Raw genomic sequence first — 13,243 nt, 5'->3', positions numbered from 1 at the left:
CCGAATCAACAGACTGTTTATTCCCCAGTCACTAGTGTTTGCAAATACCAGTTAACTGTAGATACATTCTGTAGTAATTTAATTCATTGCCTCAATTCTATTCAATTTTAATAGGCCTTTTGATAATAGACTTCAAAATAGACTTAATAGATTTCAAGGGGTGTCCTAAATCTTTAGCAACACAGTGTACCTTTACAAAGCTAAATGAAAATTGAAATAAATGTATAATAGTAGTCCATGTAGTTCCACATTCAGAAAGATTTCATCTAGCACTCTACACCATTTGTTTGGCCTTCTGTTGAAACCTTTTATAAGCTTTTACATTAGAGCCTAGAACACTTAATCCAAGAAACCCCAAAGGAACCATTTATCTAGGATTGTATACTATTTATTAATTAAAGCACTCTAAACTACACTCACTATCCACTTTATTAGGAAACCCTGTACACCTGCTCTTTTGATTTGAGTATTTCAGAAAGTGCTCATTTGCATACACAGCGGCAAATTGTAGAAAGAAAAACATTGGGTAAAAAAGTGGTCTGTGAAGGGGAAACACCTTGTTGATTAGAGAGGTCTGAGGAAAAAGATTACTGTCTGCTGCCAGGAAGAATATAGTTATATATCATTATGTGTGTGTGTGTGTGATAGGGTTTCTATTATATATATATATATTCAATGTTTTTGTTTAGGGATTAGGGATTTATTTTCTACATTCTAGAACAATACTGGAGATTTCAAAACTATAAAATAACACACATGGACTTCAGTAATCCATATGTAATGACAACAAAAAACAGTCAGTTGTTATTTTAAGACATGAAGGTCAGGTGTTCTGGAATAGTTCTTGCAAGAACAGTATTGTCAAGTGCATTTGCAAAACCCATCAAGCCCCATGATGAAACTGGCTCACATGAAGACCATCCCAGTAAAACAAGACCAAAACTTACCTCTGCTGCAGAGGAGAAGTTCATTTAGAGTGACCAGCCTCAGAAATCACCAATTAACAGCACCTCAGATTAGAGCCGTTATGAAGGCTTTACAGAGCATCAGTAGCAGACATATCTCAATATCAACGACATTATTGTGTATTTCGGCCGCCTTCAGCATTGTTTTACAATGTAGAAAGAAATAAGCATCAGGAAAGACCATGGAATTAGAAGATATTAGAACTTTTGACTAGTAGTGTATATATAAAGACATAAGTCATCTACCATAAATTTCATCACAATCTCACCACCAGCAGGAATAGCCTTTCGGATCTTGAGAGAAGGAGTGGGGTGACATAAACTACATTGCAAAAGTTTTGGGACACCCCTCCAAATCATTGAAGTCAGGTGTTCTTTTTCAGGGGTTGGGCTCGGCCCCTTAGTTCCAGTGAAAGGAACTCTTAATGCTTCAGCATACTAAGACATTTTTGGACCATTTCATGCTCCCAACTTTGTGCATGACCCCTTCCTGTTCCAACATGACTGCACACCAGTGCACAAAGCAAGGTCCATAAAGACATGGAGGAGCGAGTTCGGTGTGGAGGAGTCCTGACCTGAACCCGATAGAGCCAGGCCTTCTCGTCCAGCATCAGTGCCTGACCTCACAAATGGAGTGCTTCTAGTGGAATGGTCACAAATTCCCATAAACACACTCCTAAACCTTGTGGAAAGCCTTCCCAGGCCAACTTCACATTAAGTTCCGTCTTTGACCAAAAAGACAAGTGAGTCCAGCGTCTTTTCCCAGGCTGATGACGCAATAAGCGACCACCCCTCCTCCCCCTTCACGTCCCTACGCATTCCTCATAGCTACGCCTTAACTACCCGTGCACCTCAACGCGCAGAAAACAGCGACGATGCGCCAAATAAACACCAAAAACGGCGGTATATCGGTGAGTCTGACGATATGAGCTTAACGTTACAATGCTGTATTGTTTGTCAGGGCTGAATTTGCTGAAGGCTAAAGCCGAACGGTTTGTTTTTCTGACCTGAGGATCTGTAAATCATTCCTCTGTATTTACGTTATACTGAGCGCATCATAAGGCATGTAGTCTGTAGGAGCCTATATATATTTAAGCTCCGGAGAGAAGCAGAGGATGAACTTTTTGGTTTGTTTATTTATTTATTTGTTTATTTATTTAATTTATTTGTAACAGCGTCACCTTAACCCGTTATTTTTCTCCGGTCCTGTCTGCGCTGGCTGGAGAAAGGCCGTTCATTTTGTTATAGTTTGCGTTTAATACTAGTCTTCATCATTTATGACACCAAAGTATATTTGATCAATATCTTAATAGTGCTAATACATGTTACTTTTGTAATATTTAATAATAATAATAATAATAATAATAATAATAATAATAATAATAAATGTAAAATGCGCATAAATGTGTTGGTTAACATATTGTTTATTATGATGAAGTTGTACTTAATGTTATTGCACCATGTTATTTAACATCAGTATGTAATTGTTATTGTTATTATCATGGATATTGTGCATTTTCTTGGTTATTAAGAGCATATTATTATTTTTAATTCATTTTGAATGACAGCATGGTTCACATGGTCAACAACAATAATAATGTTTATTAGTATATGGTGTACTGTTTTATTTATTTATTTATTTATTTACTTATTTATTTATTTATTTATTTATTGTTGCTTTAATATTGTGATATTCAGGGTTAGAAGGTCTGTTAAACTAGAAATGAATATGTGAGTTACGTATCTCTGTATTTGATCTGAACATGTCCTGGAATTGCCAGTACAGTACTATACAATGTACATTAACATCTGTAATATACACTGATGAGGCATAACATTATGACCACCCGCCTAATATTGTGTTGGTCCACCTTTTGCTGCCGAAATTGCTCTGGCCCGTCATGCACTGTGTATTCTGACACCTTTCTATCAGAACCAGCATTAACTTCTTCAGCATTTTCAGCAACACTAGCTCGTCTGTTTGGATCGGATCACACGGCTCAGGCTTCGCTCCACACGAAGCATCAATGAGCCTTGGTCGCCCATGACCCTGTCGCCGGTTCACCACTGTTCCTTCCTTTGACCACTTTTGATAGATACTGACCACTGCAGAACAGGAACACCCCACAAGAGCTGCAGTTTTGGAGATGCTCTGATCCAGATGTCTAGCCATCACAATTTGGCCCTTTGTCAAACTTGCTCACATCCTTATGCTTGCCCATTTTTCCTGCTTCTAATACATCAACTTTGAGGACAAAATGTTCGCTTGCTGCCTAATATATCCCACCCACCAACAGGTGCCATGATGGGGAGATGATCAGTGTTATTCACTTCACCTGTCAGTGCGCATGATGTAATGCATGATCAGTGTAAAGATAGATAGATAGATAGACAGACAGACAGACAGACAGACAGACAGACAGACAGATAGATAGATAGATAGATAGATAGATAGATAGATAGATAGATAGAGAGCTACAAAAACAGCAAATATATGACAAATAGTATGTATAGAAGTCTGTTATTCATCTGTCTAGCTGATGCAGCTGAGGTTTAACAGTCTCACTCAAGGAACCAACCACAGCAAATTAATAATGCTAGAGTTCAAACACATGACTGTCTGAATCATAACCCAAAGCCTTATCCAGTGAGTCACCACAACATACTCAACTGATTCAGTGCAGTCTTCTAGAAAAGTTACTTGAGTGGTAGATTTGAACACACAACCTATTGTTCTGTAACTACAGGCCCTGATTACTGCGCTACGACAACTGGCGTGACTTGCTCGCACTGATTCAACATTTCCGATCATGAGTTGAATCAGTGCTAGCAAAGTCACGCCAGTTGTCGTAGCGCAGTAATCAGGGCCTGTAGTTACAGAACAATAGGTTGTGTGTTCAAATCCCAGCATTGGTAAATTACCATGGTTAAGCGAGACCCTCTACCTGCAGCTCACTTGTAACCTGCATCAGCTAGATAGATGAGCACACTACTACACAACCATCTGCATGTACTGTTTATATATTTATGAGCAAGAGCATCAACCTTCAGCTCATTCAAGTCAAGTGTCCTTAATTGGTGAAAAGAGCAAACGTACTGGGTTGTATGTTACTTTATACTATTATTAAATAGGTTTTTATGATTGTTTACCTTACAGGTTGACGGTAAATTACTGTAAATGTCACTTCACAGTGGTACAATTATGTAGTTTATATGTACAGAAATTATTTTGCATTTGGACATTTCAAATCTTCAGTTTCTATGTACGGATAGTTAAATGTGGATAAGCTAAATCTGCAGAAATCCTGTGCTTTAACTGCAATGGTGTCTCTTACTAATTATGACACTGTTGTGGTTCTACAAACCTAGCCTCTGTTTAACCATTATACTCAGCCAATAAATTATATATTATATTCAAAATTATATATAAGCTATTTCTTTCTGTCTTTCTCTAGGCATAAAGGTTCAAATAAATCATGTGAAAGTTAATCAGAAACAGGAGAATGGGGCTACGGTTGGTGGAAAAGGTAAGAGGAGATTTACAAAGGTCTTTTTTTGTTATTTTATTACATACAGATATATTTTAAATAGATTTTAACATTTCCTAAAATCATGCTAGCTCATACTACACACCCTTAAAAAAGAAATCTACCAAAAATGGATAATTACATGATCTGTCCAATGGAAGGATACTCTATTTAACCACCAGCATTCAGTAAAAACACCACAATCATGCATAAACAATTCCCTTTCTACTTCCTCCTGAAAAAGCCTCTTCTCATTCTCTGTTCATCTTTATTATAATCCTTATTTACTGAATGGCATTTGGTTCTATAGTATCTTAACTTAAATAAAGCATTAGTGCCTGACCGTTAGCTGACTTTCTCCTATCTGCACATTCCATTAATTTTTTTCTTTACTTTGAATAATCCACATTCCTTGCCAACTCGGTAACTGAGATGTTGCTAGCTCTATATTTGCTCAGTTTTTATCTTAATATACCACATACATATTTAACTGGATTTATGTTTATTTGCAGCATTTTGTTTGGAGAGGGTATTCCCTTTACACAAACATCCAGTTTTTTATACATGGTTTAGATTTGACCGTGTCAAGAGAGCTTTGTTTCTTTCAGACACACTTTGCCCCGACTGAGTGGCGATGCCAGTGTTGGCACAGCCTGTCCGATTCAGGCAATTCATTCCTGGCTCAGAGAAAGTCTGAACTACTCTCTAGAGCAAATATTTGGGGGATAAACAAGTAAATAATCTACGTTCCAGGAGATGAGTCCAAGGTTTACGCTTCTCAGCGGATCCCTTCGTGGTCAGTTATTCTTCTCAGCCCTTATGAGGCTGATAAGTATTACAGCTCTGCCTGGGTGGTACTTTCAGGCTGATAATGACCTTTCCTGTAATATACCACTTTTAACTCCAGTTTCAGCAGCATCATGGGAGGGTGTGGGTCTGCCCTTGATAGGTCTTATGAGGCCATGGCAAATAAGGAAACTGTGACAGTCTCCATGAAGATGGTTGTGGCTTGGGTCGGGTTGGTTTGGACAATGCAATCCATACCATATACTTTCTTCTGCATGGCACCTGGGACAGCAGGAGTTGCTTTACCTCAGAGCAGACACTTTATTGACTTTATTGAATTGGGAATTCAGGAAGGCCGCAGCTCATCCAAGCCTGGGCACTATGGTGTGATGAGCAAGTCAGGTTTGGCTATTTTGTATAGCACCTTTAGTATGCCACTCACTGGTTCTGTCTTCCAGTGCCTCAGGAAGATACTGCCATTAAGGCAGGTGGGGCCACACCTTCTGACTTTATCCCATAGTGACAACCAAAAACATTCACAAATTCACAGAGCATGTTCGTTCATTAGATCGTGACTACATCAGATCAATGGGTCCTGGGCTCAAACCTTCATCTGAAACCCCAACAAAATTCTTGCTCTGGCCAAAAGAATTTTATTCCCTCTTGAACAGATGTGCAATAGAGATACTAGTTCTGATTTTCATGTTCAAAAAACTTTCCTTTAAAAAGTTAAAGGAAATGATTCACTGCATTTTGGCTTCTCTCTAGCACCATGTGTATTTTCAGGATGTATACAGATGGCTCCTTTAATGGACCCAGGATAATGCTTCCAACAAGGAGCGTCCCAAGTACTCTCCTCTCTCAATTCCAGCAGATAAGAACTCTGTTTCTTGGCTTGAAATATGTTAAAATAAATTTACATTTCTGACAGACACTCTTATCCAGAGTGACTTACAGTTTATCTTATTTTATAAAACTGAGCAATAAATGGTTAAGCGCCTTGCAGTGGCAAATTGGGGGAACCTGGGAATCAAACTGACAACCATCTGAGCAGTAGGTCAACACCTTAATCACTAAGCTACCACATCCTCTTGAGGGTGCCCATACCATCACCCCAATTATGTATTTTATTATGTTTGCTAGTCATATTCACCACCATCAGTGACAACGTCATCCCACCCAGGCTTTCTAGAACTGGGGTTATTCTAGGTGTGGTTTATCAAACTATCACAAATATCACAATCCAAATATCACAAACTGAAACATGTCCTGGTCTGAGCTCAGGAATCCAGTTGGGAGTGATTCAGTACCAAAGAGACTCATTAGAGACACCAGAGACAGGGAGCATGGGGATGCATGTTATTCATTCTCAGAACACCCAGGCGGCTTCCTTCCCAAACATATCTGCTGTCCCAGATGGCCAGCAAGATTTGCTACCCTCAGGCAGGTCACCTGTGACTATTTAGACTGAATTGCCAGCAGAGTACTGTAATCTAGCAGCCTAGGAGACACTTTTGCATTCAAGGGTATCTAGGATATCGGTCTTATGTCCTTTGGAAGTTCTTCTTCAAATGGTGTTCCCCTACACTAATGTTGTAAGCCATCACAGCACAGCACAGCACCATGGATGGCATCTGTCTAGTGTGCCATAGGATATTACTACTTTTCTAAAGTGATAAAGATTCCTCCACCTACCACGGTTTCATAGAAATTTCCTACATGAGATTCACTTAAAGTGAGTGTCAGTGAAACCTGCTTTCTTGCTACCAGTCACTTCAGTGAGATATTCAATTCAGAGTTACAATAAGCTCACCTTGCATAATCTGGAGTCTAGGTGACTCTGGGGTGCCCTTGACATTACTGTATGGCAGCCATCCAATCTTCGTTCCAACTGTTTATTTGCTGTGTAAGTGCATTTTGTTGAACCTGATCAAATCTGACAACAGTATGAATAAAATGTAAGTATGCTAGGCTATACAACAGTGAGCTGTGTGCAGTTCCGTGGAGAAGACGGAATTCTTCATGTAGAAAAAAGCTTTTTGTAATTTTACACATGTACTTTGGATAAAATCTGTCAGTGTTTTTTGTAAAAATGTTGTATTTTTACATACAAACATTTCTACAAACATTATGAAACAAAATGAAAGTATCTGAGGGATTCTGTACCCAACTTTTGTTTTTACAAACAGGGGAACCACAGCAAGCGGATGGTTGTATTTGTGGCGATCTTTCTCATCACCACCCTCTTCATTCTCTACAACTCCAACAGTGTAAATGAGTCTTATGAGGCTTTTAAAGTAATAGGGTATAACAGTGCCACCAAAAACACTGACCTGAAGAAATGGGCAGGAAAAGATGGCTACGTTCCAGTTTTTGGCAACAAGGTAAGGATCCTAATAATAATAATAATAATAATAATAATAATAATAATAAAAAGAAGAAGGGGAATCTTAATACAATTCCCAGTATCCTGCCTAATATCTGTCTGTGTGTGTGTGTGTGTGTGTTTCAGAGCCTGACCTTACATTATAAGCAGTGTGCCCTGGTGACGAGCTCAAGCCATGTACTGGGCACTGGCGCTGGAGCAGAGATTGACCGTGCTGAGTGTGTGATCCGCATGAATGATGCACCTACATCTGGGTTTGAGGCAGATGTGGGTAATAAAACTAGCCTTCGCGTTGTTGCTCACTCCAGTGTGATTCGTCTCGTCCGAAAACCCCAAGAGTTCCTCAACTGCACTGACTGCCCATCTATCATTTTCTGGGGTCCACCCACAAAGATAGGACGTGATGCCAATGGTGCTCTCTACAGGCTGATCCATCGTGTTGCTGCCACATACACCAATCTCTCAACCTTCATTGTCACACCGGGCAAAATGCACAAGTTCGACACACTCTTTCAAAGAGAGACAGGCCGAGACAGGTATCCTTTAGGCTCACACTAGCACTTTTAACCCTCCTGTTATATTCCTAGCAAAGCAAGACATATTTCTTTAACACCGGGTCATTCGGAATGTAGAACTTTAACTATATCAAAATGCCACATATTTATCGCTCCTTAGTGGCACAACAGAAACTAATCATGGCCATAGGCATCTGTCGCTGGGACTCCAAGAGAGCAAAATGATTTGCCTCAGGGTGGGAAGGGATGGAATACTCTCTCCCCTGTCAATCACAGCAACACTAGCTGATCCTGGGAATCGATGAGCTCATGCAGCAGGCTAATTATTGGGAACTAGCTTTGAGGACCAAATTTGAGAGAGATTGGAGGGGAAAAATTGTACTATCTTTGTTTCAAACCTAAGTTATGTCTTTGGCTAGTGTAGGAACTTAAACTGTACTGTTGGGGTTATTACCTATCAGTGAATGTGACCTAGGCCATCTGTTTTGATATTACTGCAAATGAATTGCTCAGTTTGTTATAAAATGTCAGTTGTAATGTGTTTAGTTCAATGCATTATAAAGATTTCAATTGCTAGCAATAAAAACAAATTGAGAGAGAGAGAGAAAGAGAGAGAGAGAGAGAGAGAGAGAGAGAGAGAGAGAACAAACCTTCCGGCAACTCTTAACTGTTTTTGGAATGATAAGACAGGCTGCTGGATTAAAGGTAGCTGGATTAAAGGTTTAGAATTAGACTCCTCTGTTACATCCTGACAAACAAGTAGGCATTAAAATCATTCCCATTATTAGAAATCAAACGCTTATTGACTAAAATCAAAACAAAATGACTACATTACAACTAAAAGCAACATCTAGCAAAGGGTGAGATATCATTTTATTTTTCTTGGGGAAACAATCATGGCATTATGTTCAAATATTTCCTTCAAAGTAGAACCCTTACCACCTTTTCATGCAGGTTAGATGTAAATGATGTTAAGGATAAACTGTATCACAATCATAAATACTGTTTGCTGTGAGGATATTGATTGTATCATGCAACTCGAGGTCAGAAGCTTTTATTTATTTATCTTTCGACTTGCAGCTTCAGTGTAATACTGAAATCTATATGAATTTAATTTTCCCTCAACACATTGCTTAAGCTGCTCCATCTATGAAACTCTGAACTGTGTTTTCTGTTTTTCTTAGACAGAAGTCTCAGTCCTGGCTGAGCACTGGCTGGTTCACCATGGTCATCGCTATAGAGATCTGTGACAAAATTAAGGTTTATGGGATGGTGCCTCCCAGCTACTGCGGGTGAGGAAAACTTTCTTTCCCTCAAATGTCTAGAAATCTGGCTAATTCGCTATTTACACCATTTTGACAATTTACCATTTTGTGGCGTGAAAGCATATAAATCCCACAATGCACTGCAATCTGTATTGTCCAAATACAGTTATAGAATTTCAATATTGTCAGAAAATCATTATTTATAAAGTCCACATTTACAACTCTTTGAAATCCTGTTAAAATACTATAACATCTATATTTTATATAAACTATATTGCCAAAGGTTTTGGGACACCCCTGCAAATCATTGAATTCAGGGGTTGGCTTACTCTTAATGCTTCAGCATACCAAGACATTTTCATGCTCCCAACTTTTGTGGGAACAGTTTGGGGATGACCCCTTCCTGTTCCAACATGACTGCACATTAGTGTACAAAGCAAGGACCATAAAACCATGAGTTTGGTGTGGAGGAACTTGACCGGCCTGCACAGTCCTGACCTCAACCTGATAGAACACCTTTGGGATGAATTAGAGTGGAGACTGCGAGCCAGGCCTTCTCTATACCTTGTGGAAAGCCTTCCCAAAAAAAAGCCTGTTATAGCTGCAAAGGGTGGGCCAACTCCATATTACATTCATGTGCATGTAAAGGCAGATGTCCCAGTTTTGGCCTGGCTCACAGTCTCTGCTGTAATTCATCCATGTCTTTATGGACCTTGCTTTGTGCACCGGTGTGCAGTCATGTTGGAACAGGAAGGGGTCATCCCCAAACTGTTCCCACAAAGTTGGGAGCATGAAAGTGTCCAAAATGTCTTGGTATGCTGAAGCATTAAGAGTTCCTTTCACTGGAACTAAGGGGTCAAGCCCAACCCATGAAAAATATCACCTGACTTCAATGATTTGGAGGGGCGTCCCAAAACTTCTGGCAATATAGTGTATGTTGCTATATGTCAGATGTAAGCCAGTGGTTAAAAGAAGGGAATTGCAACAACCACATTTAGAGACCCGTTGGGGCAGGAAACACAATGCCCTATGCTGGCTCTGACATATGAGCCCTTGTTTCTTTAAGGAAGTAAAGGTTGAGAAAATGTGTCTTAGTTTTCCAGCACCTGAATTATTTGGGCTAGTTTCTATGCTCTTTTGTGCTGATTAAAGTTAGGCTTGAAATTTTACTGAAACCTAAACTAAAGTGTGTGCTTGATGACTGTATCTTGCAAACTGCCCATATTGAGGTTAAATTCAATAGTTAGTAGCCTATAATGTAGGTCAAGTGTTATTGCCTCTCAAAATAATCTTGTTTGAGGCTACGTTGTTATTACGGTCATGTGCTGCTGTTGCAGTTGTACTTCAGCATTTGCAAATGATGTGTGACTTTTAGGTCAATTGCTGTGAAATGTGAAAGGTGGCAACTGTTAGAAAATTGTGATGAAATGTTACCTGTAAGTAATTGGGATCTCTGTGGTATAGGAGGCATCCTCAGCCGAAAAGAATGCCATATCATTACTATAAACCCCGAGGGCCGGACGAGTGTGTAACCTACCTGCAGAACGAGAGGGGTCGCCGTGGAAATCACCATCGCTTCATCACCGAAAAACAAGTGTTTGCTCGCTGGGCCAAACTCTATAACATCAGCTTTGTGTACCCCACTTGGTGAGAGGCTGCCACTGACACTGAACGAAAATGACCACCAGCCACAATATCCTTCCTGTGGTAAACAGCCAGCCTCACTTTCAGAGCATGGTCCAACATGGCCAACAGCTTCAATCTCCATATAAGGAAAAATGTTTCACTCTCAGACAAATGACAATATCTATCCAAACTGGTGTCCAGCCTCAAACTGAGAAACTGCTTTAACAATGGCCAAGCTGTTGAGATCAATTCAAAACGGCTTCTTATTTTACCCTAAAGCCTAAAGAGAGATTAAACTAAAACGGTTGCTGGGTTCACACTTATTACCTGCAGAAGCACAAATTGGCTGCTGTTTTTCACACCGTTTTTTCTGTCAGACCAGACAAATGTTCAGACCTTCTTCGAAATCTGGCTGAGCTTTGAAAATGGTGCCTGCTTAGACTTTTGGGAGTGTCTTTATTATACGATCTCTTTATTATACATATAGGTCATTCTAAAGCCTGGCAAATATACTCAGAATTTTACTTAAAAACAGATTTTAGATTTTAAAAATGTCAAAAAATCAAACGGACTGTGAAGATTATGATTGAGTTCATGACACTGCAATAATCAGCAAAATGGTGCTGAGCACTTCTCTTTTTGTAAACATTTGCATCATAAAATTCTATTTTAAAGTATTGCTACATATGCGTATTTTAAAAACAAAACTTCCCGTGATTGGTATTTTAAGACGAGACAAATTTGCAATGTGGGGAAGGAATTGGTACTGACACCCAATTTAATGTTTCTGGGCAGAAGATGTTTAGAGAAAGAGAGAGAGAGAGAGAGAGAGAGAGAGAGAGAATGCACATGTCGAATTTTATGTTTTGTTGCCAACATTTCCAAAAGCACTTGAGTTAAAAACATTTAATTATTTTTTAGATTTAACCAAGCCTTTACTTTCCACTATTATGTGTACTATCCTTTGTATTTATTTTATTTTACCGCATTCCTTTTTAAGAGTATTTAGACTGATAAATTCTCTGTCATGTTTCAGTATTTCAAGACAGACTGCAATCACTGCCCACCTACAGTATATTGTGCCAGCAACACATTCAAAGACATTGAAAAACCAAGTGTTTTAATCCAGTTCTAATTTTATTAACTAGAGCACTAGAGCTAGAACAGTGTTATTCACAAGATGCTTCATCTAGCCGAGATTCTGTTCAAAACTTTGCTAAAGTATCTTTTCTTCAAACATGTGTAGTAAAGAAAGAACATTTGAAATCAGTCCAGGACATTAGGAGTGTGTAAAAGCCTGGAGTTTGTAGCAGTCTGCTGTCCTTCACCATTATTTGGATTAGCTTTCGAAACTAAATGGGTTTGACTACACAAAACACTATTGCTGAGCTTTGGCAATTATCTGATTGGATGAGGGTTAGCCATCTCCCTGGCTGTGGATATTCCCCACCTGCTAATGACCCATGACCTTAGATCTAGCAGTATTGGGAATGTTTGTAGGTTTACCTTGGTTATACTTCAGCGTTGGTGTTTATTTGCAGTGTGACAAAAATTGGGGGTTTCCTTTTCCAGGTAGTTAACTGCATTGGGAGATTCTATGGTGCTGTGCGTCAACCGTCCTACAGGTTAAATGCTTATTGGTTGGTGGGGAGTCGTGTCCGGTACTGTTTGTGAATCAGTTTGTGCTTTTGTACTAGTCTTGGTTGGCAACCCAATCTCCAGCAAACACACTTTCAGGGTTTGCTTGATGCACAGCAACTCCAATTTGCACTATAACAGTAGCTGAGGTTCTCAGTATTTGCACAGACACTGTCTCTATTTCATACACTATAAACCCTTCTCTGTGTCTCTGGCAGTTGGATGTTTCTGTATTACTACAGATAGAGATAAGGATGCGATACGCTTGAAATGACCTTTAAATAAATGACCTCCAATACTGCGCTGCCAGAACCCTGAACAAATGACCAATGTCCCCCTACTCTTACACACTCCAGTTTTTCATTGGATGTGTGAACAAAAATAAACCTTGCCTAATGCATGGCATGTGAATAGGACCTGAGAGACAGGAATGAAATGAAATGAATAAATGAATATAAAATGATCCATATTATTATTATTCTGACACTTTTTTTGGTGTCTGCACCAAATTGTGTTCTTGTGTCTTTATGAATGT

The 13,243-nt window shown here is 39.3% G+C and overlaps 1 protein-coding gene across 2 annotated transcripts; it reads left to right on the top strand.

Annotated features, from left to right (window-relative positions):
• Positions 1-1,733: 1,733 nt before the first annotated feature.
• On the top strand, positions 1,734-13,229 carry st6galnac6 (ST6 (alpha-N-acetyl-neuraminyl-2,3-beta-galactosyl-1,3)-N-acetylgalactosaminide alpha-2,6-sialyltransferase 6). 2 transcript variants are annotated; one of them, XM_058415060.1, is made up of 6 exons: positions 1,734-1,876; positions 4,421-4,492; positions 7,468-7,662; positions 7,791-8,200; positions 9,364-9,471; positions 10,909-13,226. In XM_058415060.1, the coding sequence occupies exons 2-6, from the start codon at positions 4,469-4,471 to the stop codon at positions 11,093-11,095; spliced, it is 924 nt and encodes a 307-aa protein (XP_058271043.1). In that variant the 5' UTR covers positions 1,734-1,876; positions 4,421-4,468; the 3' UTR covers positions 11,096-13,226. The 2 variants fall into 2 exon arrangements, with proteins under 2 accessions (XP_058271043.1, XP_058271044.1); XM_058415061.1 differs by lacking the exon at positions 1,734-1,876 and having other exon boundaries at positions 4,438-4,492; positions 10,909-13,229.
• Positions 13,230-13,243: the final 14 nt, after the last annotated feature.

Source organism: Hemibagrus wyckioides, linkage group LG18, assembly GCF_019097595.1.
Source record: "Hemibagrus wyckioides isolate EC202008001 linkage group LG18, SWU_Hwy_1.0, whole genome shotgun sequence".
NCBI classification, from domain to species: Eukaryota; Metazoa; Chordata; class Actinopteri; order Siluriformes; family Bagridae; genus Hemibagrus; species Hemibagrus wyckioides.
Note: the sequence above shows the minus strand (reverse complement) of the source record. Positions and strands in the feature narration are given on the sequence as shown.

Excerpts from the sequence above, each read along its gene's own strand:
- st6galnac6 (XM_058415061.1), top strand. The coding sequence starts at position 4,469 with ATGGGGCTACGGTTGGTGGAAAAG. Across the intron at positions 8,201-9,363 it reads AGAGAGACAGGCCGAGACAG|ACAGAAGTCTCAGTCCTGGC; the intron begins GTATCCTTTAGG and ends TGTTTTTCTTAG. Across the intron at positions 9,472-10,908 it reads GTGCCTCCCAGCTACTGCGG|GAGGCATCCTCAGCCGAAAA; the intron begins GTGAGGAAAACT and ends TCTGTGGTATAG.